The sequence below is a fragment of the Saccostrea cucullata genome, unplaced genomic scaffold (assembly GCF_032062105.1).
Source record: "Saccostrea cucullata isolate Sc308-1 unplaced genomic scaffold, CSIRO_AGI_Scuc_v1 ctg331, whole genome shotgun sequence".
Classification (NCBI taxonomy): Eukaryota; Metazoa; Mollusca; class Bivalvia; order Ostreida; family Ostreidae; genus Saccostrea; species Saccostrea cuccullata.
The window spans coordinates 160,123-186,938 of NW_026923116.1; the positions used below are offsets into that span (position 1 = coordinate 160,123).

Here is a 26,816-nt window from a genome sequence, read left to right on the forward strand (position 1 = left end):
CTATTTTTGTGAGCTGTACTTCTTGCAAAATAACACAATAATAAATTCCCCTCAAATATTTAGAAATTTACAGTTCCCCTAACTGGCTAATGAATACTTACTTAGTGCCATGCCCCCGATTCCAGACATGACCCCTGAGAATGAGGTGGGGTTGGGACGTTGAGGAACCACCTGGTGTCGTAACAGCTTCACCGTCACAGGGTACAGCTCCAGCTCCGGACTGCCATTGTTATTCTTAGAAGCAATCACCTAATTAACATAATTTGCAAATAAATTTTATATTGGGAGAAATGTACTCATTATCTTGAAGTCAGTGGGACAAAGTACAAACTTCAAGATGTATTGGACTTTAGGGTATGAAGGTTAAAACATGTAAAGAAAAAGAATTTAGGAATTCATGGTATTCCAGATATCAATGTTCAAAATACCAGAGATGAGCTGTTTTTTAGAACTTACGGTTCTGGGTAGAGCGATATTTCCTCCATACCAGGTTGACAGTGATCGCCATATGACCTCAGGCACCAACTCAAAATCCTTACCCCTCACCAGCATAGTGTCCCTCCGTAGTCTGCCTCCCTCATTGGTCAGACTTATAACCTACAACCCCGAAACATGTACATTTATTCAATAACAAAAAACACATTTGAGTATTAATTCTTCTACATCATAATTTTTCACAAGTTTTTGGAGGTAAAACAATTTATTGAACTGTCAGATTGAAAAAAAAGATAGCTTTGAATTTTTTTGGATTTTTAAAATAAAATCATTTTCTAATCACCTCTAAATACACATATTTCTATTTATAAACTCTTTCTTCTTTTGCGTGAATTATTTTCCTGATATTGATAATTTCACCCATTTTTTTCTGAAGCCAAAGTGGCAGAAATAAAATAAATCTAAGGTAATTCTCAAAACAGTACTTTACCTTTGAATTGTTTGGAGTAATAAGATTAGTGTTATCAATTGGCCCAGGTTTCACAGGTTGAGAATTGGTCTGCTGAAGTCCTTTCTTGCGGAGCTTGGGGGAGGGGCCTGGACTAACACTAGTGAGTCCATTAGAGTCTGAGGCAGAAAGACAAGTCTTGATTGGACTGCTGCATGCCGACTGGGATCTTTGTGGGATTGTGCTGGATTTGAAACCACCATTAATTGAGGTGTTGTATTCAGAGTTCTTTCCCTTTGTTATCATATTCACAATTATCACTGAGTCGTCGTCCCAGGGTAGGGCTTTGGAGGAGTGCTTGCTTTTGGTGATTTTGTGCATAGCTTCTGTTCCATTCATTCGGACCTGTTCTCCACTGTCTAGTCTGCCATTTGACATCTGGATCTGAAATCAAGAAAAATTTCTCTAACCAAAAAAGTACATATTCATGTACACTTTTGGTATAAAGTAGGGACAGCAATCGATTACAGAATGGGTAATTTCTTAATCGCAAGATGTCCCAAGCAATTGAATGGTTAATCATATAAAATACACAAAGTATTTTTTTTTCAATTAAAAAAACTCAAAACTAAGTCTTGGCTTGGTCAACTTTTAATTTTTTGTCATGTCTAATCAAATTTTCACAAGTTTTCAATCATGCAATAAGTTTTAAAATACTTATAATTCAACCAAGAAATAAATGAAATGCATAAGAAAGATGGCAAAACTTAACAGTAACATTATAAGTTTCATTTTAAGGTTTATAACATACCGGAGGTTGGACATATTCAATCCAGGAATTCCACCATGTCATGCTGATCAGGTACCACACCTGTCCTATCTCAAAACTCTTCTTAGATTCTCGCTGGAGCCACTGTCTGCAAGTGTTAAAAAATTATTAATCTGCCCTCCTGACCTAAAATATTTTCTTGTATTACTTCACCTACAATGTCCCAAGTTTTTAACAAGAGAATCCTGGTCCACAATCCTCACCCAAGTCATTTTTTTGCTCCTTACATATACAAGTAAGTTGTAGCTAAAAGAAACCTCAAGTGCGTAGCTAAGCCGAAGTATTTATTTTTTTCACTAAATTCTTGTTTTTACATATCAAGTAGATAAATATCCTTTATTGGAAAAGTTGTTAATTTTTTTTTTTTACAGTTGTGCTTAGAATCCTTCCCTGAAGACAAAATAATGAAGTCTTCAATAGAAAAGATAAAATTCTATAAAAATACTCAAGGGAGTACAAGTATGTCTCTCATGCAGTATCTCTATTTGTCCGTCAGAACCTGATGTAGGAACTGCATTAAAGTACATGTATAAAAGACATGCTTTTACAAGAAACAAGGTACGAGAATAATTGAGCTACATTTTCTCACCTCATCATCCTGAATCCCCTTAAAAAAAAGTATTATATGAAATTTGGTTCCAAATTACATTGGTTTCATTTTTTCTTACCCAGTTTCTTGAGAGGATTTTGAAATGAAACCAAACTAATTACAATATTATTTAATTATTATCATCCCTTGAAACAGGTTTTAGACAAGTTTTTGAGTGCACTTTAGTTCTTTTCACCAGGGATGATTGGTCTTATAACCAGGGAAGCACTGTATACAGTGAAAATTTCACCACCATTTTATTTTCGCCCCTTTCGCCCATACCTCGGTTGAGCGAATTTAAAACGGGGCGAATTCAAAGAATACAGTATAATTTCTTAAACAAAAGTGTGACAGGGTGAATTTTAAGATGCGGCAAAATTATTTGCAAGAGTGAAAGAATGAAACTATTAATTTAATAGTATAAATAAGTTTGTAAATGAGTAAATTCTTACTTGATTATCTCCCCTTCCTCTTCCTTTGTTTGAGGTTTGAGACCCATAACCAAATGGCATATCTTAACAAAGAAAAAATATTGTATATTATTACTTTACTCTATAAAAATCAAATTTACATTGGTATTTCTTTTATGTACATGTGTTTTTTTTTTCTTTTATTGATTAAAAACTGTCAGAAAAGTTACAATAATTTGATGTAAATATGAAATGATCAGAAAAATTGAAACCACCTGACTGAGTAAATCTAGGAAATTGTCTGCCAGTGTGTTGTTGACTGTCCATACTAAATATTCTGCCTGAGTTAAACACCCGTCCTGTTAAAAACAAGCATTTTTTGTAAATTACATAAAATCTAAACAACTGCATGAAAAGAACAGATGGAGCTACAGCCCTCCTTCCAGGAAAAGCAATGGATTTAGTTAAAACAAAAAACTATATGTATGTGAGATAAAAAATAATATTAATATAAACATTTAGTGAATTGCTGTAATATTATCAATTAAACAAATGTATTTATTACAGAAAAGTAAAATGTTTTCACCTCATAAAAAAGATCTAAATACAGAACTTTTTTTTATTCCAGGTAAGCCCTATTGATTTTTCTTTATTGCATGATGACAATTTTATGACTTTCAATTGATCAATAATGGTATTCATGTAACAGATCTTAATTAAAGTTTAAGTAGAGCTCTTTTTCCAAGCATTTGTCAATATATCAGAGATATGGATTCCAATAAATGTCCCTGAAATAAACGCCGTGAATTGTTTACCTTGTCCCCGTCGTGACTCGCCAGGATCTCTTTGGCGACAAGTTCTGGGTCCATGTTATAGAATGGATCACACTCCTATTAAATAATTCAATATCAAATGAAAATGACTCAAAATGCTTCAACTTTTCATTCAGTATACTTTCTCTCATCATCTCACAATTAATTAATATGCACATTATGATATCTTACAATCTATATTTTTGGTTTTTGAGCTAGACAACACTTGCACCTTATTTTGCTCTTTCCATCATCTTTATCTACATGTACATGTGCTTGTGTTAAAGATTTAAAGAGGTATATGATTGTGTAGTTTCTATGACAGCATAATACTCAATCTTTTTCATTTCTTTTCATTTGTTGACCTACAATATAATTGATTAGAAAGGTTACTATGGTTACCATTGTGTTTGTTGGTTGGTTCTCCTGCCGTATTCTCAGTAAAGCCTTGACCATTTGTACTAGTTCCCTCTCACATAGCTTTCCATCATGGTTAATATCGAACACTTTAAAGCAAACTAAATTGAAGCAAAAATATTACAAAATAAGATATTTTCAGTTTTTGAACAATGTTTTTAATAAATACGGGTAAAAAATGGAAGTAGTAAATATAGCTCATATTTTTCTTCCTGATGTAAACTTGCTATACTCATGTTGCATTATTCTCTTCATTTTTCCATCGAAAACATGAAATAAGGCTTTCCTTATAGTAATGCACTTTATTTTAAGAATTGAAAAATCTGAACTGTTTACATTTTTGTCTCTCAGTGCCTGGCCCTCTACAGCAAGCTGAAATTCCGCAAGCCATCTCTTTAAAGTCTATGTGGTTATCTCGGTTTTCATCAAATGCGTGGAAAAGGCCTACAAGCAAATGGTTAATTGACATCCAAATTCCATCACATAAAAGGAACAAGAATTGCATCACATAAATGTTTAATATATCTTCCTTGATTCCGTATGATATGAGTAATTCATTTATAGAAAATGCAAGGTTTTCTGACATTATGAAATATGTCAATCCCATCCTACTAAAATTTCAATTTTTATACTTAAGTTAATTATGAATTATTTGTCCTTCTTTTCAACAAAGGAAGTCTGTCATTAAAATCTGCAAATGTGAATTACTAGGTAGACATTAATTAGACCATTGACTTTTTTCCCCTCACCTTGTTAAACAAGGAAGCTAGCTCACAAATGAAACTTTAATCATCAAACTAGTACTGTGTTTTTTCTTTACTCCATTGATACAAAAGGAGATTCTAACCTTACCATCAAGTTCTAGAGATTCTAACCTTACCATCAAGTCGTAGACTCTAACATATTTAATTAAGATCAAGGACAAATGACTCCCATAGAACCATTAGAGGGGAGTGCATATACCCACGGTACGTTTACTCACTTTCACAAATAGCCTCTGGCACTGGTGGGCAGACCATGGCCTTGAATGTGTCAAGGTCAAACTTCCCACTTTTGGATTGAGACTTCAGAGCCCAGTACCTTTTCTCTAGTTCACTAATGTCTGTCTCTTCCACTGTAAACAAACCACGTATAATATCCATGTATATTTTGCATCCTTTTTTGTTTCAATTTTTTGAAATCCATTAACAATGTCCAACTGAACTTTGGCTTCTTGACCACTGATATCTTAACTACCGTCGAAATATAAATGTGAGCTAGAAGTTCCAACTTATCTTTTTTATAAGTATTTTATCTTCTATATCTCAAATCCTTAGATATCTGAGAGTTTTTTCATAATCCCTTCGAGTTTGAGATATCAAGAATTAATTGCATTTACATACTGTAATATGAATCATACAGAGGCAGGTATGAATGAGACTTCCAGTACTTACAGTGTGTGACTCCAGCCAGAGTCTGATAGAAAGTGGGTGTGTCCGTATCGTCCGAGAGACTGACGGTCATAGGTTCCATCAGCAGCCATTTTGTCATTTCCGTGGCATCAGGGTGAGCTTTCACCCACAGTCGAAAATAATCAAAGGTCACCTGATCATTCTGTTTATAGAAATGAAAATATGTTAAAATTTCTAAAAGGACATTGCAGAATATATACATGTACATAAATGTATATCATTACATGTATTGTATTTTAGATAGATATATAAATCTTACGACAAAATAAAATGGAATCAAACTAAGATTTTTGTTATATCTTAAAATAAGCTAAGCCATCAATGAAATTAAGCTGGTTTTGCACTTTATTTTATGTAATAGATTTTCAAAACTGGTGTTTAGTCTAAAACAGATTTCCCACCTCACTAAAGAGGTCCGAGAGAGCATTAGAGACCTGTCCCTCAGACTCCAGAACTAATCGGTCCATCTCCTCCTTCTGTACAAAGGAGTAACTGTCATCAGCATACATCCCAAACAGAACTAAAACAGAAAAAAAATTATATTAAACTTCTGATGAGAAAAAATATCAAGGAGTTATGCTTTTTTTGTTTTTGTTTTTGTTTGCTTGTTCTTTTTAACTCTTTGAAGTCTTAAAGCAATCAACAGATCATGTATTACTATGATGTTTGCATTTATTAATTTCAACTTTATTTTTCTCCTTTCTTTCTTGGTCATATGTATGAATCATATGTAAGTATATTATAATTTATCTGCTTTCATTTCTAAATCTCACATTTGATTTTCTCCTCCACTGAGCCTTTGGTGAGGATAACCAGCCCACACAATAAGTCCTTCAGGGACAGCCCTTTAGAGGTTCCTCCAAACCCTCGGTATAAAAGCTAAAACAGAGAGGGGAAATGAACATTAAGTAATAATCTTTTTTTAAGGAAATACTTTTCATTAAAGGAAATAAGATTTTAAATTTTTTTTTGAAAATAATATAGTAAAGGGAAGAAAAAAACATAATTATGCTTAATCAATCTATGTAACCAATAAAGTAAGGTTTCTATAAACTGCTTTATCTCAACAACAGTGGTTTTACAATCTGCACAAAAGGTCAAAATTTTGATATTCTATACTGCACAGTAAAAGTAACCCAATTTGTCAAAATATAGCTAGTTAGTACTTGAAAAGAAAAGTCAGGTAATGTAACAGGGAAAAAAAAAAGGATTTTGCCATTGGTGAAATCAGAGCCATATGAAGTTTACGTACTAAACAGATTCCTAGCATTTAACCCTGTAGGTACATTCAGCTTTCCTTCAAGATATTTTGTCTTTATTTGTCTTTAAAATTTCATATTTGGGCATATTTGACATAGTTTGTCTCATATAGAACTTACATTAGCGATCCCCGGGGGAACTCCTTCCCCCAAGACTTCTCGACAGAAAACGACGTCCGACATTTGACCCCCAAGAGTGGCCACTCTTTTGAAGGCATCTTTGGAACGTTTTAGTTCTGTCTCTTTCACTGTTGGTAAAAAAAGAAAAAAACATATAAACGCAATGTTCAAAATATGAAAAAATAATGTCTAATCAATATTCTTCTCTTGTTTGCCTTATTGGAATCCAATAGGACTCTATGGATTGTGACGCTGCATATTGCATAATCTCTAGAATTTACAAAGTTAACAAAAGTAATGTTTATTGACAAAAGAACAAACAACTTAGTTCAACCCAAAAATGAAAGATTGATTAGAAATCTCATTAATTTTAATATTATAATAAAATTGTGAAAATTACCTCCGTAATAAAAAAAAAAGAAGCATTACACATTTTATCCAGCTTTACAGATATTTGAAAGTATCTAATATCAAGTTTTACTTAATTAATCTTATTTCAAATTTGTCTTCCTTGATAATATATGCCCCCCCCCCCCCCCCAAAAAAAAATGTGAAAAAAAAGCGTATGCCAGTGGGTGTCATTGTTTGTATTTGTATAATTCTTTTTGAAAAAAAAATTCACATTTCTGTTTTATGACATGAGTAACTATAAATAGCAAGGAAAATAAACATGATAAATCACCTATCACAATCACATGAATTGTGTTCATCATGATAAAATACATCTCAATAACTATTTATTATTTTATCAAAAAACATCAATTCAAGATATCTTATGATCAATGACATGCCTGTAAATAATTTGGCCAGTGCAAGATTTTTTTAAGTTTATAGCATTTTTTATAGCCTCAATTTTTACAATTTTTTCTTTTATTGAGTTTTATTGATGGTGTAATTGTATTTTGTACTTTATAAATTCATATATTAAAAATATTACAAATTTTTCCTAAAAATAAATCTTTTTTTTTTTTTAAATGTTTTCAATTAGCACTCATTGTGTGCTACATTTTATAAGAAATCTGCTGCACATTTGACTCTAAAGATCAAAACAAAGAGATAAAAAAAACTGCTGACATTGGTAAAGTAATAAAGAATATAAAAAATATTGAAAAGGACAGAGAGACAAAAATACACAATTATCTGGTAAGACTTATGGATAACCTCCCTATTACTGATGGAGCCTGGAGTACATTATTGATTTTCTTCCCCTGTGCAAAGCACAATTATCTGTAATTATTGGTAAATTTTCCTACACTAATTAAACAAATACCTAACCATTACATGGCTAAGTAATGCCATTCTTTGTATGAATTACAGGAATGAGACAACCAATCAACATTTTTTAATGTAGATTTGTCCCAGGGGAATATTAATACATAATTAACTCTATCAATCTTATTCTCATGTCTTTTTTTCAATGAACTCGATTACCATTCATTTAATATCAGTTGGTGTAGTTAATATACTATAATGCGGGATACCAGTAGAAATGTGGAAAACTTTCAAATAGCAAAACAAATAAAACTGAAATTTGATATCTGAAATCATTTTATGATGAAATTTTGTCCTTCACATACCAAAAAATATCAGATCCTATTTGTATGATAAGCACTGAAAAGATTATAACCAGGCAATAGGCACATGGACTATGATGGAAGAATAAAAACTAATGTATGAAAACTGTTGGTCTGTGCCCCCCCCCCTTTCTTCTTGCATTCTATGAATGAATGAATGCATGTATAAGTCAAATGAATGCATGTACAAGTCAGAAATCAATAACTTAAACCAAAAGATGGGAGCAAATTCTTCCTGACGATCGTCAACACTGCATACCAAATCCAAATGGTAGTCAGGTACATTTGAAAATTTTAATAGTTGTCTATAACTTCAGAAAAAAGTAAATTCTGCTTTCACTGTGTATTCACAAGTGTACTTTTAAAGTTTCATAGTCTTACTCTTAGCATATACTCATGCTGTTAGAGTACAGCTGCAAAAGCAGGTAACTAAATGAGCCAAACTTATTGATTTTAAAGACAGTGAGTGATGTCATTCTTTAACATTAACACCTGTATCTCACAGGTACTGCTTATAAGGTGCCAGGATATTGAGTTTTTTTTTTCTTTCAGCATTCTACAAGGTTTGGCTCTTTTGATAATGGCTGCATGGTGCCATATTTTAACTGGTACTTGACAAATAATCTTTAATTAATTATTATGCAAAAAAAAAGGTTTCTGGAAGAAACATACCTTTTTCTGCCAACCCCACCCCATTAAAAAACAGTTATTATAAATATATATGAAGATTAAGTATATTATATGAAAACAGATAATATTAAAAGTATTGATTTTTCTTGTTGTTTGGCAAGATTTTACTCAAAGTCATATGCAGCAGAAAAAAATGAGCACATGAACTTGCAGTATTACATAACCTTCATGTATGTATTTTTATTGGGGGGAGGGGGGATTTTCCCCCTCTGGCCTAACATTCTGGCAACTGTAACCCCCCCCCCCACCTGTTCATATAGTAGGAGTAGACTACTGTTAAACTTTCCTGTCTTGAACATCAATAAATCTCAATTTATTACCACTTCTTAAATTTGGTATTTAAACCTCAATATCTCTAATCCTCAGTTATCTGGACTTTTTTCTCAGCCCCATTGCCTTTGCTATAATGAAGTTTGACTATATTTCATAAGAAAAGTAAATATTAAAAAAAATAAAAACAAAAAATTTCCAAACTTCACTATAAAATGTATATGTCTAAACAACAAGAGAAAAGTTGTTTCAACAATATTTCTATACATCATATATTTTCACAATTGTTTCCTATTCTTTTTGTTTTACTGTCATAGACCATTTCACGATAACTTTTGAAGGGCAAAATAATATACTTTGGTGAAACATGACGTAAAAGCAATTGTTAAATATACGTCATTTAATTATGTATTAACAAAAACTTCGCCAAATGTTATTAATTTGCCCTGCAAAAGAGTAGTACCACAGTTATCATGAAGGACTAATTGGTTAATGAATCATGTTTATATTTATTCACATTGTTTTGAATACACATCTAACACGTATAATAATTAAGCATGATAAGAGCTTCTTCTGTAGGCCTAGTCAAATACTCATGACTGTATTGTAATTCTGTAAACACATATATTATCATTTACTAAATTATTCAGTCATCCACATCTTCTAAACTTAAATTTATTACACATAAAACAAAATCAATAACAAAAGGAATGAACGAACATTTCGAAATATTGGGGATAGGTTCATAGAGAAAATGCTATGTGACATAATAATAACATGGTTCACTTTACTTACTCCTTCTGCATGCCTCCTCGAAAGGAAAGTACTGAAGCTTAGATTCCTTTCCTCCCATTTTGATTTATAAGTTAATTATATACACAACACGTATCATAACTATGCATCATTATTTATAAATTTTTACGAAGTTCCTGAATCTGTCGTCCATCTTACATCACGCGACGATAATGACATCTCGCGAGATTTATGCTAGTCAGACTGTAACAGAATCTCTTCACGTTTCGTCGTTTTAAAATCGTTATGTATTATTTGTTAAATGCGTGTTTATGATTTTTATCAGTCATAAAGCATACCTAGTTATCATTTATGTGTTAGCAGACAAAAGGATGTTCTATTAAAGTTGTCCTAGAGATTCAAGTTCAATGTAAACAACACTTCTTGACCTACATTTGCAATTTGTATGGAAGCTCAATAATGTCAAAAATATGGCTTAGCCTATATGAAGAAATAATATTTTAAAATAAACACAAAATTGAAAAAAAAGATAAATTAGCGGCAATATCTGATTACACACTTTTGTTTTTACACTACATGCACTAGCTCACAATGTTTGAATTACAAAACGAATTGAAAGGAATCAATAACAACCATTTTGTGAGTTCTGTGGTCAATATGTACAATGGCCTTTAATTATATCAAACACAATCTATCATATAGTCAAATGCTGACAGACTTTTTTTCATATAATTGTTAAGCCATTATTTACACACCCACTGTCAAAAATGATTTCATGAACATGAAAAGGAACTATCAGCAGGTGTGACCCGTCAACAGGGGATGCTCACTCCTCCATAGCACCTGATCCCACAAAAAATATATCAATGTTTTGACATTGAATCACTTGAAAAATCAACTACATTACAAGATTTTCCAATTGATCTTTAAATATGCAAAATGCTGTTGAACACAACAAAATGTCAGAATTTTGAAGCTTCATTTCAAATTTGTCATTGAAAAGTGAAAATTTTATCGACATGTCACATGAAATTTTAACATTTTTTTTATTTATCGGGTTCGTGTGCAACAGGAAAGGAAAATATTTTCATACGCTTTGATTTGCTAAAAAATAACTTAAAAATTGGCCAGATCAGGCATTTGGTACAAAATAGTACATTTTTAAACACGTTTTTCTAAAATTTTTCTATCTCTGGGTCTTCTCTCCATGATTTTGAAACGTTATCTTTGTGTATTTTAATTCAAAGAAACGAATAATTTTAAAGGAGAGAAAGCATAAAAGTAAAAACTTTTCCCCAAAAAATCCAAATGTGTGAATGTGGTGCTTCTTTGTGCTTTTAAAATCATCAGTGTATGTGTAGCGGTGATAGCTCAGTAAGTTGGGCTACCTGTGCAGTGCCTTGGAATCGAAAAGTTTTTGGTTCGAGCCTGGCATGGGGCGTTAATTTTTTTTTCATGCAAACAACCATTTATTTTGTCAGTTTTGTTTTACATACTGATGTATTAAAATTTTGAATAAGATTAATTTTGGTTCAGTTTGGTTCTCGAGCGAAATCAATTCTAATCTTCTATTCTATAATGTACACGTATCATGCATCTATATGCATTAAATATTTTAGGTGTTTATTTTTTGCGAAACATTACTATATTACCTGCAGAAAATGGGAACAAAAATGTTACAATCTCACATTTTCAAACTTATTTTAAAAAAACCTATGGACGTGTTTGTAAACTCTGACAAGCTATGTTCAGCCAACCAAATCATGGACATTTAAACCATAGATGTTTATGACAAATGATTTAAAGTGCATAAAGTAGTCACCAAAATGATTGATTGGATATATCATAAATCACCGTTGTCCAACAATTTCATACGTTGGCAAATTTAAACCAGTTTGGACAATAATGTTAAGGATAAAAACTTTTTGAGGTTTTTCATTTGATCCTGGTCACTGCACCAAAATAACTTTTACAGCATACGAAGCATAAAAGTAAAAATATGAGACCCAATGTTACAGCTATTAATGTGCAACCATCAGAGTCCCTCACTTCACATCTGACCAGAATTCAGTTACACTCTCCAGTAATTCTAGAGTCAAGTGCATCCATTGATTCATTTAATACCTCACAATGAAGATTGAGGGGCCAGTTGTTTACTCTTCCCTTGGCATCAGATCCCACCTATAGTGTTAAAAAGGGTCTACTTTTGCCCATTCATATTTTATATTGCTTACAATTACTCGATTGATCACTGTATTTTTGCCCATTCATATTTTATATTGTTTACAATTACGCGATTGATCACTATAATGTATTCACCTTTTCCATTCCAGGTATGGAAATATAACAAATATTTGATTTCTTTCAATTTCTTTTTAACTTTACACACATCAATCAAGAAAAAAATTTGTTTTCAGAATCCAGAGACAGGATATCTCGTAGTTAACCTTTATTCTTGCTTGCTTTAAACTTTTCACCCATCTCCACCTATCCCCCAAAATTGCAAACACCGAACAGTTACTATACTTTCGCTCATCTCAGAAATTATGTCAAATACCAAGTCATGTTTCAGATATCCATGTTCAACTGTACAATACATATGGTTTCATCAAATGCTTCAAGTAATTTAGCATAAAGCATGTATTTTTACACTCGGATTGAACACAAGACATCTTGTATTACACAGGAGTCAATAATTCACAAAATGAAAAATTTCATTTAACATTTATTAAAATAGTATTCAATTCATTTGTACATGGATGACATACAAAACTGTACAGAACATTTTCAAAGAATAACAGACTTCAACCAACTGTACAAGTATAAAAGCACTATATAATTGTAACTAAAGGTACTTTTCACACAAGTAACCATTACTATATTTACATATGAAAAGATGGTGATCTCTAATGAATGTTTAAGAATATGCAAATGCAACAATGAAATCTGAATTTTTTTTTTCTTTCTAAAATCACTTAAAACTTTAACCTTAATTGATAGTAGATATCAATTTGCTTATACATGTATACATTTATGTATAATTCATTGCAAATCTAAACTGATGGAAATACATGTATTTAATTCAATGTACTGTACAGGGGGAAAATAACTCGCGGTGTTAATATTCGCTATATTCACGGTGTTAATAAATCCGTGAATTCAAGAAACAGTGAATAAATTTTCAGTAATCTTCAGGTTTAATTTGGAAATTTGAGAACAGACAACGATAGGGCTACATACATGTACGCGAAGTACATGGTCATTTTGACCGGTAATTACGAGTAATACTCGTCATTCAATTAATTTAATTATCACGCTTAACATAAATTCAGATCAGCAGATAATAACCCGTATTTGCTAAACAAGCTGTTTTAATAGCCAACGCTCCTACATGTTTAAATTTCATCAATCAAAACACGTGGGTCATGGGTTTTGATTATCCGTGCGTAACTAATGTTACCACGTGTATTTGTTACTGCATTATCATGCATGCATATGAGTTTTCATCGACATATTTTTTTTTTTAAAAAATCATTCAAATAACTATAGAACTTACTGAAGATGTGGAAGGATATTTCGTCGACCTTTTCCAACAGTAACACATTTATTACCGTCCAGTGCTTTTTCGTTGAGTTGTATCGAAGATCTTAGGGTGTACATGCACTCATTATAATAGCATATAGGAAAGACATTTGATGTTAAGAGTCAAGGACTTTTGATAACTGCACTTGTTTTAATTAAGGCCAGGTAAAATTAATCTTTAGATTCTCATCCTAATTTGCTAAAAAATTGGGGCGGGTGGGCGGATTTTATTTTTTATTTTTTATAATTGTTAATTTATATATAGGCCTAAGTATCAACAAAACAATGGACGCCCCGTACACATTTTTTTTCATTACCTTAATGCAAATATGAATAGATTTAATTCTTTTCATATTCTTTTAAATATTTAAAGAAAATTTTTGCTTTAAAAATTAAATATTTATTGTTAATTAACAAATTATCAAGTACACATTATACGGCACACCCTGAACAAAATGAGGTAGGGATACCAATAAATTATTATTTTGCAAAATCTATATAAATGTTCTAATAATTATTCAACTGAAAAATCTAGGCCTTCTCTTAAGTCTGTCTACGATGTTGTAGATTTTTTTTTATTTCAAAGCAAAGTCACACAGCTGGAGATCGTTATATGTAACTAGACCAGGTGTCATTTTAGTCGTCTATTTTTACTTAGTTACAATCTCTCTACATACTTGCTCCTGCCAGTGATGGTATCTATATGTGTTTATGCTATTTTTTCTTCTCTGCCTTCTCTATTGACAAATATATTACACATTTAAACTGCTTTTATTGCCGATTTTTCTCCATTCTTCACATGGCGTTTTTGCTATAAATAGCGACACGCGACTTTTAATACAGACGGGAGATAACTCTTAAACTTTGAACCAAATTCTTACTGAATAATACATGAAAATACCCCAAAATCAAAATAAAAAACATCGGGGCGGGACATTTTGAGAGGGGCGGGCGGGGATGAGAATCTAAAGATTAATTTTATATGGCCTAATCGTCAATTTTTTTTTTTATATCAAATCTAATTATTTTATTTAAACCTACCCCGTTGTTCGTGAAATAAAGTCATAACACTGATTATCAATATCGTTTACATGTAGCTATGGTATAGATAAACGGATATAGACAAGGGAGGTAACTTTTATTATGTACCATTCCGCGAAAAAGAATCGTTATTGAAAAAAAAATGCTATCAGAAAAAGAAGTTATTTAAAAAATGCAAACTTGTAACAACACTTTCAATTTGTTGATTTCATATTCATTATGAAATCAAACAAGCATGTTCCCACATTACAATAAATAAATATTAAGGCTTGTTTCTTTCATTTTTTAAAACACACTAAGAATTAATTAAAACCAAAAGCAGGATAAATGCTTTCAAAAATAAATTTTCAAAACTGCAACAATTTTGAACATGAACAAAACAAAAACTTAATGAAATACATGCAAAGTCTTTCAATGTACAATTTTCCCAATGTTTTGCTTGCTCAAAATTTATACAATTCTTTAACAGATGGTGTAATTTGGCAGTGAAGTTTAATTAATTCTTACATTCAATAGATGCTTTACTAAAATGGCATAAGAAACACAATTAGCTGCCCAAGTCAAGTGCACACATAATATAATGAGTACATTTCATTCTCCCTTGCAAAGCAATAATTCATCTCTCACACAATTACCTCCCCTTGCATAAAGCATACACACACACATATAAAATGATATCATCCCAGCTTGTCTTTGAGACTTGCATTTAAATACTTAACAACATGCATTAGCACTATATATACATTATAAAAAAAATCACTTTGATTTCAATATGTAAGTTGTTTTTCACATTTCTTTGACTAACATGTATAGAAGAGAATTACCTGTACTATGAAGCAATTTTCAAGTACTGGTGATGTACTCTTCAATATGGATGGGGATTTCTAGATTTTTATATTATGTCCCTAATCAAAAAGTGCACCTACTTTCAACATCCACCTTCATTTTCATAGAACCACACATTACAATCAACATTTCACAATTGGCCTAATTAAAGAGGCTAGCCTGAGTATCCCACAAATGATTACAATACCTTAACAATTTTTCTGAAAGATTTATTCATCATTTAAGTTTTGGACAAATCAAGTTAGCTATCACTATGACAACATACAACAGAATACTGAAGTGAGATCATGTGAATAAAATTACTCAAATGACCGTAAAAATGGAGTCTCTTAACTCCCATCTCTCTGTATACAACAAACACTTGCCAATAGTAACAACTTTCTTCTTATAATACAAATAAAGCTGTTTCCTCCCTTTCTGTCATACACATTTCATAAAAGGAAACAAATACTTCCCATATTAGGTACAATATGGGCTCTCTGTATATCCTGCCAATTTAACCAACTGAAAGAAGATTTTTGGATTCAACATTCAAATCAGAGCAATACGCTCGACTATCAAAACAACCCATTATCGATGTATTTTGCATACTTCAGTTAATTCAGAGTGCCACGGCAATTAGGAGCCCCACACAAACATGGAATCTTTTCGTCTTCTATTGGGAACTTGTAATCATATGTTATTTCTTCGTTGACGTCTATGTCTCTCTTTGAGTATATCACAATTTTCTTTTGCGATTCCACTGTGATGATCTTTGCATAACAATTTGGCTACAAGAGAAGAAAACATTCATAAGAAAGGGGGAAAAATTGTACCTTATACATTTTGTCAATATTTGTCATAGTGTATATACATGTAATATACAATGCCTCTCTGTAATATATAGATGCATGTCCAAATTCAAGTACTGTCAAATATAGCCTGATTTTTTCAAAGTAATTTATTTTAAAAATTCCAAAAATTCTTTCTTTTTTTTAAATTGTTAGAACAGTATAAATGTAATATGGACAAATAACAAGAAAATAGCACAATGTCTTTATATAAAAGTGAAAAACACTGATTTTCTTATTTAATCTAAATTGGTCTCAGTGACTTCTTAATTATCAAGTTTTACTTCAGTAACTCTCATCTGACAGTACTTACATTACAGCAATGGTTGATGAAGCGGGCCAGGTTACCACACTTTGTGGCATCTATGATGGTCTCTGTGTCTACCCTAAACAGGTAACTACTACCGCACCCCTCCGCTTCGTACTTCTTCTCCCGCAGGTCGGCCAGGGACTGACGGAGACTCTCTCCTACGTATTCTATCACCATCTCATCGGCTGCTATAGGCTCCAATGCAAACAAGCCCCAGTCATGAATGCCGCTGCGAGCAAACTTCAACTGTTTCTTTCTCAACTATTTAAAAAAAGATTCCATATTATACATTGATACTGACAAAATATTCAAGATTAAGTACCTATTAATTTCAAAAATCAAATCAAATAGCTAAATAAAAAGATTACATCATAAAGGAAAACAATGATCATGCACGGTTAAAATAATTTCAAAATAACATACTCAAAAAATAATCTTTAAGAGTCTATAAAAAAAATGAAAAGCAAAAATTTTTCATCCATGTACTCAACATGTCAATATTGTAAATCAACCAAAAAAAATTGAAGTAAAACGAATAAGCCATCAGATACATATAACATATATACATGTAAATAAGCCATAAAATTCAGAGTAAAAAAAAATTACAGATACATATATGTATAAACATCCAGATTCATAATCTTTCAATCTCCTTGGTATATTTCATTCTTATGCTAATTTTTTTTTTTACCTTCATATTACAAGCAACTACCTGTAAACATTTTTTTCATTTTACAACATGACTACAATGTGTACAAACAACTCATTTTTTCATCAGATAAATTAATTGATACATACCCTAAACTGAGTGAACTTGAAGAGATCTAAATACTGTGAGTCAGCGATGGTAACCTGGAGTCTTCTGTTCTCGTGACGAGCCTCCCTGGATTTCTGAGTCTTCTTTTCCTGCAGATAAACACATAATGTAGATACAATGCCTAGGTTTAAGTACAAAAAACATCACAATCAGGGATCTAAAATCTAGACCAAGTGGATATTCAGAATTTTTGTTTTTACATGCTGAACCTTTAAGCTTATTGACGTGCTTACATTTTTAACCTGGAATAAAGATTATCTTTAAAAGTCTACTGAATTCTTAATGCATCTAGAACCTAAACCCTGGACCCAGTAGAATTTCAGTAAAGGCTTATTTCTCATAACCATACACACTCTCACAATGATTAGATGGATGACAACAAAATTGTTTTAGACCTTTTCCATTTTTGTTCTTTTTTTTCAGGTAAGGTATAAGTATGGTGTATATTTCACTTACTCTGACAGCCTCGGGTGGTTCTGTCACCTCTGGTTCCTGTGGATTACTGAGCCAGGTCTTGTCTTTGGACGTCAGCTTATAATACCCTTCTGTTCTGGCACATCCTGATAAAATTTAAACAGTATTAGTACATTAATATAGATTCTCACAAACTAAAGCACCCTTTTTTTTTGACTGGACATGAAAACAGTATGTACATGCAACAGACCACAAAAAATACCAGTATTTTCTTACTAAATAAAGTACCTGTTTTATGAGGTTTGGGGAATTCCATCTCAGTCTTCTTCCTCTTTTTGGATGGTACAGGGTCTGGTATATTGGTGCATGGATGATCCACCCATAAAATGTCATTTACCCAGTATCCCATAGGATCTTCGGACTCCAGAAGATTTTCATATGTCTTCTTCATGTACTTGATGTCTTCATCATCAATGCCTTTGCTGTACATATCAAAGAACACTAACCTCTCTTCCTCCATCTTCCTTGGAGGGAATTTTTTGATTGGTTTGGGAGGAGGCAGAAGATTGATAAGTTCTCTGCTGCCTCTAGACCGATTCAAGAAGTCATTGACATTGAAGGAGGTGGATTCCTTCAATGGCTGCTTCCTCTTCCTCTCCTTCTTCACAGCCGGCTCCTTCTTCTTGGCTGTTGCAGGAGTGGGTTTAGCCAGCTCCTGAACAATGTCTGGCACTTGAGGTTTCTGCTGCTCGACAAGATCTCGAAGGTGAGGCTGGGGTGGAAGACAGTAATTGTGGTCGATGAACACTTCGTACGGCGTGGTATTTTCGTCCTCGTCTGCCGACATGGTACCATCTGTGTCATTGCCATCCGCCGTAGGAGGAGGCAGCACATAGTCATGTTCCACCAGGAAACTTGGCTTCTCTTTCTCCTGATCCGCATCTTCTTCTTTAATTTCCCCAGTCATGGGTGGAACTGAAGGAGCCAGTTTCTGGTCTTGTTCTCGCTGGCTGAGAATTTCGGAGGCCTTCAGTAATGTCTCAAATCCAAAAGCCTCGGTCTCCTCTGAAATAACAGGCATGGCTTCCTCCTCCTTCTTCACCTGTTTATTCACCTGCTTGTCTTCTTTTGAGATCAGTTTTTTGGGTGATTCTGGGGCTTTCTCCTTCTCTTCTTCTTCATCCTCTTCCTCAACATCAACTTTCTCATCACTAACAAAATATAGAAATTCAGCTTTAATTTTTGCCATTTTCATTATTACATGTAATTCTAAGTCATTTAAATTATTTTGGAAATATCACTTTTTTTTTTACCTTCTAAAAGGGAAAAAGTATTTTTATTATACATGTATTAGAGAATGCTTCATTTTTTCCTATTTTAATTTTACAAGTTGTATTAAATACACAATTCCTCATACAACATAACATATTCAAAAATTGCAAACTGCACCCATTTCATAGCATCCTTTTATTCAAGAAATGAAACATACCTGTCCTCTTCCTCGACTGATATTTTCTTTATTTCCTCTTTCTTTTCTGCCTTCTCTTTCTTCTTTTCTTCCACTTCCTCTCTGCAAGTCAACAAGATTAAGTGAAATCTGCACCCATTGAAAGAAAACCAATTCAAGCAGGAAATATAATTTTTCTACTATTTAAAAGTTATGAAGTATTAGAAATTAATTTACGGTCATTGTAAACATGTACATCTACAATACACTACTAATTTCACTAGTAGAATTTAGTTTACTACATAAATAGTCTATCTGTAATGTACACTAATTTTTCACAGGTAGAATTCAGTATACTACATTAATAATCATTACTTTTTCTTAATATCCACATGTTCCTCTTTCTTTTCCTCCTCTTCCTCCTCTTCTTCTTCCTCTGACTCCTCCTCCTCTTCCTCTGATTCCTCCTCCTCCTCCTCCTCCTCTGACTCCTCCTCGTCACTGCTGTCCACATTCTCCTTCTCCTCCTCCTCCTCACTACTCTCCACATTGTCTTTGTCCTCATTGTCTTCTTCCTCATCTACAATTATAAGGAATGTTTCAACATTTTGAATAAACACAATCATGTGTTTCACTTTCACATATCATCACAAAAGATATGGAAAAAAATTTATCCATCAGGAACATGTACAGTATCTTCGCTCTGGTCTTGTATTTCTACTGTCATAACTACATCCCTTGTCTGAGATTCTCGTTAATAAGTAGATTCCTGTTTATTTGATAAATCATTTTTTTATGGAAATTTTTTTGGGATCATTTAGTAAAGTCATTTCTTACCCTCTGATTCTTCCTCATCCTCACTTGAGCTGTAGATAGGTTTGCGTATCCTGGATGGTTTCTCTGACTTTACTACTCATTTTAAAAGAAAAGAACAATATTACATGTACATTAAATCCACCTTCATATGTTATATGTCCAAAAAAAAAAAAAGCAGTCACATAACTTTTTGCTTAGAACTAGTGTAAGTACACATATTTTACAAGTAATCAAACATAAACATATTAATACCTGAGGATTTCTCTATTCTGCTGCTGTCAGATTGTTTACTCTCTTCATCTTCTGGTGGTGGTGATGGTGGTTTATATTTTTTCTGTTAATTTTTAATTAATAATAATTGAAATTTTTTCTCCTACATATTCATTGCGTATCAATATCAATTTTTCATCTTTCTTTTTTTTAAACAATTTGATAAAGAAGAAAGCAATTCATACATACCTTAAAAGAAGGTAGCCTGGGCATTCCACCCCTGATACCAAGAAATCCACCCCCCATGAATCCTCCCATGTTGATCTCCCCCTCTCTTGACCATGGATGCTGGGGTTCAAACAGGGAGGCCAGAGTGGACGTGACCTCGCTCTTCCCGACGGTGACAGTGGACGGTTTGGGTGGTGATGAGGGTTTGTCATATGACTTCTCAGGAAGGAGACGAGCTGATTGCTGAAATATGAAGAAAACACAATTTATGACCAGCTTTAAATCATCAAATTTTTTCTTTATTGAAAACTCATCTATTTACAATTTTACACACAAGGATAAAGCATTATGAACATTATTGTCTACTACATCATTTTCTCAGATCTGAACAATCTAGTCTTATAAAGCAATACATTTCTACTTTCAATCAAATTTCATGAGAATGTTGAAAGGATTGTTATGAATTAAATACCAGTACATGGAAGATAAAAAAAGATTATACATATACAATACATACCACTTCTTTGTATTTATTGGATTCATCTGACCACCAGCCATCAAAGGACTTAAAGGCCGAGTTTTCCACCATTTTCTTACACATGTCCTTTTGCATGACAGATTTGAGTTCCTTCACAAATCCCTCTAACACATCAATGAACTGCTTCTCCATGGCTTCACTCTCAGCTTTAGTCTGCCCTATCATGGGAGACTGATTCATCATGTCATTGTTATACTGATTGTAAAAATTCTGGTTGTACACCTGCATATTATTGGCACCCATGAAGTTGTAGTTTGTGAAAGTGGCCCCATAGTTCATGCCCATGTTCTGCATTTGCCAAGGATTGGCCACAAAGTTCGCACTGTTGGCCGCGTCGGGGACTACTCCCTCTGGAATTATGGGATTGACTTCAATGTTTTGGTCATCGCTGTTTCCTGAAGAAATGCTCATTTCGTCGTCATCCTGGGTTATCTCCTCACTGTTCCCAGATGGAGCCACTGGAATGGTTTCAGGAGTAAAGTTTGTTAAAGCACTACCATTGAGCTGAGAACCGCCTTCCCGGAAATCCAAATTATGAGTTAATTTTCTATCTATTCTCTCCCCTTCATGAGAAACTGGCGTATATTCTTGCCCATAGTCAAAAGGGGTTCTAGGTTTTTGAGCATCGACACAGTTTTCCTGTGGTGTTTTGGGTATCCTGTCTGATATATCAGCATGTTTATTGTTGTACCTCCCAGTGGGAGGAGTCTGTTCTTTCTTCCGCGAATCATTGGTTGACTCGTCTGATGGACTTCCACTAAAGCCATCTGAGATCCCTCCAACATTCTGTAGAAGACTCTGAATACGGGATTCCAAACTCTGCGGCCTGGGTTCCTCCTCTGTCGTTGTTGCTGGTTCTGGGGGCATGGGTGGAGTTTGGGGCCTTGGGGGTGGGGGTTGCTCCTTCTCAATGCTGTCCCTCCTGAAGCTATCCCCCCTTGGCTTCATGCCAATATCCCTATCAAATCCCCTCGGATCCCTATTGTCGTAATCAAAACTGTTCCTGTTGTCAAACATTCTGTTCTCATGCATTCTGTTATTACGATTATCATAATTCCTGTCCATTTTATCATGGTTGAAATCCCTGTCCCTATCATCTCTCCTATTTCCGTGTCGATCACGTCTGTTGTACGAATTATCATAATCCCGATTTCGGCCTTCATACCGGTTATCCCTGAAATCCCGATGATCATGCCCACGGTCGTTTCTATCTTTCCTCCAGTCGCGACCGCCACGCCCACCTCTGTCCATTCTGTCGTACCCATGCCCGTCCCGACTATCTCTCCTGTCGCGATTCCTGTAGTTGTGTCGATCATGGTACCTTCCAGAATCCTGCCTGTGGAAATTTCTATCATTCTGTTGAGCATGATGAGGCATGTTGTTTGAATTAAAATTAGGGGGAGGTTTAGAAAAGTCTATTTTGTTAGGATCATTATATAAATCTTTCTGCTGATTGAAATTATCCTGTCCACGGAAACCTCTCCCACCCCGATTTCCGTAATTGTCATAGCTGTTGTTATTCCCTTGGTTTCCAAATCCTCCCCCAATGTCATTAGGTTGATTGTTGAACCTGTTATTTCCTTGATTGAACTGGTTTGGTGGAGGGGGAAACTGAAAGTTGCTTCCGGCCATGTTTGGGGTCATAGCTGGGGTCAAACCGGGAGTCAATCCTGTATTTGTAATGTCAAATGAACCTTTGTTTGTATCTTGGTTGTGCGTAAAGCTACCCTGAGAAAACGCAGACATGGGGGTCCCTGACACATAGCCAGTATCTGCACTGTGATGGCTCATATTCTCTCCTCCATGAAAGTTCAGATTTTCTGGTTTTCGTTGGTTTTGGAATTCTATTTCTGGATCGTATGCCTCCTGCTCGAATCTTGCCTCAAAGCTCGAGTTTCCAGACATTGATGACGACAATCGTCGATTTCTGGGGTCCGTGTTCTGAGCCACTGGAGCAGGTACAGGGGGCACGGTCACCTTAGGCTGATCAGACAGCATATCCTCAATGATTCTCTGCCTCTCTTTTCCTGTAAAAATCAAATCTATTGTTAGAAACAGCGTTTCATTATATACTGTACATTCTCTATCAGGACATTGTTCTTTAAACTTCTATAAAAATAATTATACCAGTACATGCATTAAACTGATGTTCCAGTTCATTTAACTAAAGTAAAGGTCCTTTTACAAGGCACATGAATATCTAATTAACCACCTCTGCAACAAGACTTCAATTTTGATGATTTCTAGGACACTGTCATAATTTTGCTCTTTTATACACTTTATCGAAATTTTAGAGCGATAAAGAATTGGTGCACTAACATTTGCGCCAAAAAAAAACAACATTAAACTTGTTGATAAAAAGTACATACAGCATTCACACAGGGGCATATGAATACACAGTTGTCATACAAACAGTTCAGCACATTACATGGGAAAACAAAGCTAAGTTACATACCACCAGAGTCAACATAAACACTCATGATGTTTCCCATTTTGGAGGTCTGGTTCAATTTGTCTGCACATATCTTAGCTGACTTTGCTGACATAAATATCACCTAAAATAATCAACACAATCAATAAAACCAATTATTTTCAAACACATATGTGAGAATAGATGCAGGATTCTCCTTTAAAGTAATGATCCGAGACAAAATACTTTTCTTGCCAATTATCCAACTTTCAGCAGTTTAGTTTTCAGTTCAGTTTACCTTTCCTATGCCCATGTGCTTCTTGTTCTTTGGATTATAGTAAATCTTGACTTCCTCCAGCAACCCAAACTGTTTGACCATGTTTTCTAAGAAATCCTTGCTGATGTTGTCATTTAAGTTTGTAAATGTCACCTCATTTGGTGGGGGTTCACCAACATAGTAGTTGTCATACTGAAAAATAAAACCCCAGAAAAATTATTTTTATGAAAAAATCAAGATTTTAATCCATTTAAAATTGTATGTAATATTATGCACTGCCACTGCATATTGAACTCTGATAAGTGAGAATGCAATTTGACAAACAGCACAACTGGCAGTGATCAACTTTCCCTGTTAGTTTAAATTCAAGTCAATTACGTACATGTAAATGTACGAGAGAATATTTACTGCAATTGTCTGCCAACATACTTGAAATGAATTATGGAGAAAGCACTATAACCATCCCAGAGGTACTTTTAATCCCTAATTAGAAAACTTATTGAACAGTTACTTCTGGTAGTATTCTTAAATTAAAACCATGCTGAAGAATTCAGCTGCCATGTTACAAAAAAAAAACCTTTTCTGAAGTAAATTACATTAATCCTTTAACACTGAAGTATGGAGCAAATTAAAACTGCACAGGTCTTATTTTTGTAGAGAATATGTGTGTCAAAAAAGATCATCTCAGCATATACCTTAAATCTAGGCACAGGTAAATCTGCAGGCATTCTTTGACTCCATAACCTCTGTAGTCGGGATCTTGGGTCTCTGACATGTACCAGTCTATTATCCTACAAAACACAGTTTTACCATAAATTTACTCTCTTCACTGTAGATCACTAAATTTTCGTGACATCTTATTTTCAAGAGAGAGTCATTAACTCTTCCCTAGTAAGATAAAATTTTCACTAATTGTGGTTATTGTTCTAAAGTATCTTAACGAAGGCTAATAAATATGAGAATGACATTTTTGCAATCATACTCTGGTGTAATTATTACATGAAAGTAAAGTTCTTGTGAATAAAAAGTGATTTAAAGTACTGTTTATATACAGTTCATCTGAGCCTCTAACATATATCTGTATTTAAATTGCTTGTCAATTGTTTCTTCTTTAAAATCTGGAGGACACATGATAGGTATTTTATTTTTCTTAACTTTCATGACACAACTTGACTAATTGGATATAAGTCACAGCAAATTATCCCCATGTAAAATGAACCAAACTGAAAATAGAGATTTTGGACAGTGTATCAAACTGACAAAAATATTTTGATGTGATACTAGGTCACTCCTCACTTTATGCATAAAAAGGGCAATAACTCAATTAAAAAAAAGACTGTGATTAATATCCAACAATCTCTATAATGTGCAATCTTTAATAGATGACTTTTGCATTTACAGAAGTCATCCCCCTTTCCGGGGTCAATCCGGGGTCAACAGGCATAAGGCACTGTTTTCTTCTACAACCTTTAATACCAAATTTATGGGTCAGTATCTTAAAAATAAGATCTGTATGAATATGTTCATTATGTTTTTCATGTTGCCCCCATACTCTGGCAATACAGATACAGATCGAAATTGTCCGATAACGTTTGAGGATAAAAATATTAACAGGTAACTTGCAAAGGAAAAAGTGGAAAAAATTAGCGTTACGCCGACGGGAGATAACTCTTAGGAATGTGAAATTTGTCTATAAAAGATACAAGTTAGGATGCCCTGAAGAAAAGTATCCTGTAGAGATAGTTTCCATATGACATTCTCCCCTTCAAAATAATTCCCTTGGCTGAAATCTTGGAGACCAAATCAATGAATTTTCCTCTTTGAGCAATTTGTGTCAGATACATAAGGGCAAAAATCTTTAAAATGCTAAAATTATGATTTAAAGAAAACATTTGGTAAAATATATTTGTAGAAAAATATGTTATCTTCACCCAGTTGGCCAGTAAAGCAAGCTTCATTGGCTGAATGAGCGAAATTGGGCTTGTTGACCCCTGATGTGGTGTTTATACTGATTGAAATGGAAATAGTTATTTTTCATTGGTCACCACATTGTAGGTACACAAGCCCAAATTTCTTCATTAATTAACCAGTATCAATTTGTCATACTGGGCAGGTGAAGATATTTCATAATTTTAGTATTTTAATGATCTTTACCCTTAAATTTCTGCCATACAAGTTTAAAATATTGATTGCTGAAAGAGGAAAATTCGCAACTTGGACCTCCAATATCCCAGATAAGGAAAGTAACTTGTAGTAGAAATATTTCATGCAAAAACTATCTATTGTAATGACCTATTATCCCATTAAAGGGAACTAACTCATTCTGGCATAGAACACTGAAAGACCAAAAATGAGCAAGTAACAGCCACACCACTCAAATTTCATCATTTTTGGCAGATGTTTGTCTCAAAAGAATTATATGATCCTCCACGCCATCTCACCGTTGGATCAACGCCCTCAAATCTGTAGATCTTAGTGGATCCTCCTCTCAGCATAGGATCAACCAACAACTTGTAATTACGCCTCTTCTTATCTGCTTCCATTGTCAGCTTTTTATGTTACAAACCTGAAAAAGAAAGAAGAAGATGGTAATAATGAAACAAACGATGGCTAGAGTTCAGATCCTGAAAAAATTGTACCCAACAAAAATGTAAACAGTAAAAATGATGGCAAATAATCTCACAGTATAAAGGGTAAAAGTATAATCCAGTTTTTGGGTGCCTGATATAAGTTTGCAAAAACTTAACAATTGTCTTATGTAAATAAAACATAGCTAAGTCATTCAAACTTAAAATCGCGCGTTATCAATCATTTCTTCCGCCCGCAGAGACAATTTAGTGAAGATCTTTCAGTTACATCTTTTCAGAAATCTTAGCTATCCCAGAATGCTCTCTTCGCGTAATGCTAAGCTAGGGTTTTAGGTATTGTGCATATTTTCGAACAAAATATGTTGAAATATTTTGAATCTCAATAGAATAAAAAATGAAGATTGA

General features: G+C 33.6%; 2 protein-coding genes across 5 annotated transcripts in view; both read right to left on the minus strand.

The window, feature by feature from the left end:
• LOC134263203 (ubiquitin carboxyl-terminal hydrolase 32-like) overlaps window positions 1-10,347 on the minus strand; it is a 51,243-nt gene extending 40,896 nt beyond the window's left edge. The window contains exons 1-16 of one of the 4 annotated variants that reach the window (XM_062745513.1): window positions 10,100-10,347; window positions 6,771-6,898; window positions 6,165-6,270; window positions 5,793-5,911; window positions 5,374-5,533; window positions 4,923-5,054; window positions 4,277-4,384; window positions 3,926-4,041; window positions 3,527-3,601; window positions 2,987-3,070; window positions 2,754-2,815; window positions 2,302-2,319; window positions 1,695-1,800; window positions 926-1,321; window positions 457-597; window positions 102-249 (exon numbers count right to left, since the gene is read on the minus strand). In XM_062745513.1, the coding sequence (XP_062601497.1) occupies window positions 102-249; window positions 457-597; window positions 926-1,321; window positions 1,695-1,800; window positions 2,302-2,319; window positions 2,754-2,815; window positions 2,987-3,070; window positions 3,527-3,601; window positions 3,926-4,041; window positions 4,277-4,384; window positions 4,923-5,054; window positions 5,374-5,533; window positions 5,793-5,911; window positions 6,165-6,270; window positions 6,771-6,898; window positions 10,100-10,157 (1,957 nt within the window). In that variant the 5' untranslated portion in view covers window positions 10,158-10,347. Of the gene's footprint in view, window positions 1-101; window positions 250-456; window positions 598-925; window positions 1,328-1,694; window positions 1,801-2,301; window positions 2,320-2,753; window positions 2,816-2,986; window positions 3,071-3,526; window positions 3,602-3,925; window positions 4,042-4,276; window positions 4,385-4,922; window positions 5,055-5,373; window positions 5,534-5,792; window positions 5,912-6,164; window positions 6,271-6,770; window positions 6,899-10,099 lie in introns of all 4 variants that reach the window. The other 3 variants (XM_062745511.1, XM_062745515.1, XM_062745514.1) reach the window with 3 other exon arrangements.
• A 4,569-nt stretch (window positions 10,348-14,916) lies between these two features.
• LOC134263201 (histone-lysine N-methyltransferase SETD1-like) lies at window positions 14,917-26,708 on the minus strand. The gene is made up of 16 exons (XM_062745508.1): window positions 26,507-26,708; window positions 26,265-26,389; window positions 24,519-24,614; window positions 23,845-24,015; window positions 23,592-23,691; window positions 21,116-23,163; window positions 20,620-20,841; window positions 20,413-20,494; window positions 20,182-20,253; window positions 19,720-19,924; window positions 19,387-19,467; window positions 18,186-19,108; window positions 17,940-18,043; window positions 17,465-17,572; window positions 16,670-16,927; window positions 14,917-16,296 (listed from the first exon to the last, which is right to left on the minus strand). The coding sequence occupies exons 2-16, from the start codon at window positions 26,364-26,366 to the stop codon at window positions 16,123-16,125; spliced, it is 4,746 nt and encodes a 1,581-aa protein (XP_062601492.1). The 5' UTR covers window positions 26,367-26,389; window positions 26,507-26,708; the 3' UTR covers window positions 14,917-16,122.
• Between the last annotated feature and the right edge of the window lie 108 nt (window positions 26,709-26,816).

Excerpts from the sequence above, each read along its gene's own strand:
- LOC134263201 (XM_062745508.1), bottom strand. The coding sequence starts at position 26,366 with ATGGAAGCAGATAAGAAGAGGCGTAATTACAAGTTGTTGGTTGATCCT. Across the intron at positions 24,016-24,518 it reads TACCTGTGCCTAGATTTAAG|TATGACAACTACTATGTTGG; the intron begins GTATATGCTGAG and ends TTTATTTTTCAG. Across the intron at positions 19,468-19,719 it reads CATGTGGATATTAAGAAAAA|AGAGGAAGTGGAAGAAAAGA; the intron begins GTAATGATTATT and ends GTTGACTTGCAG.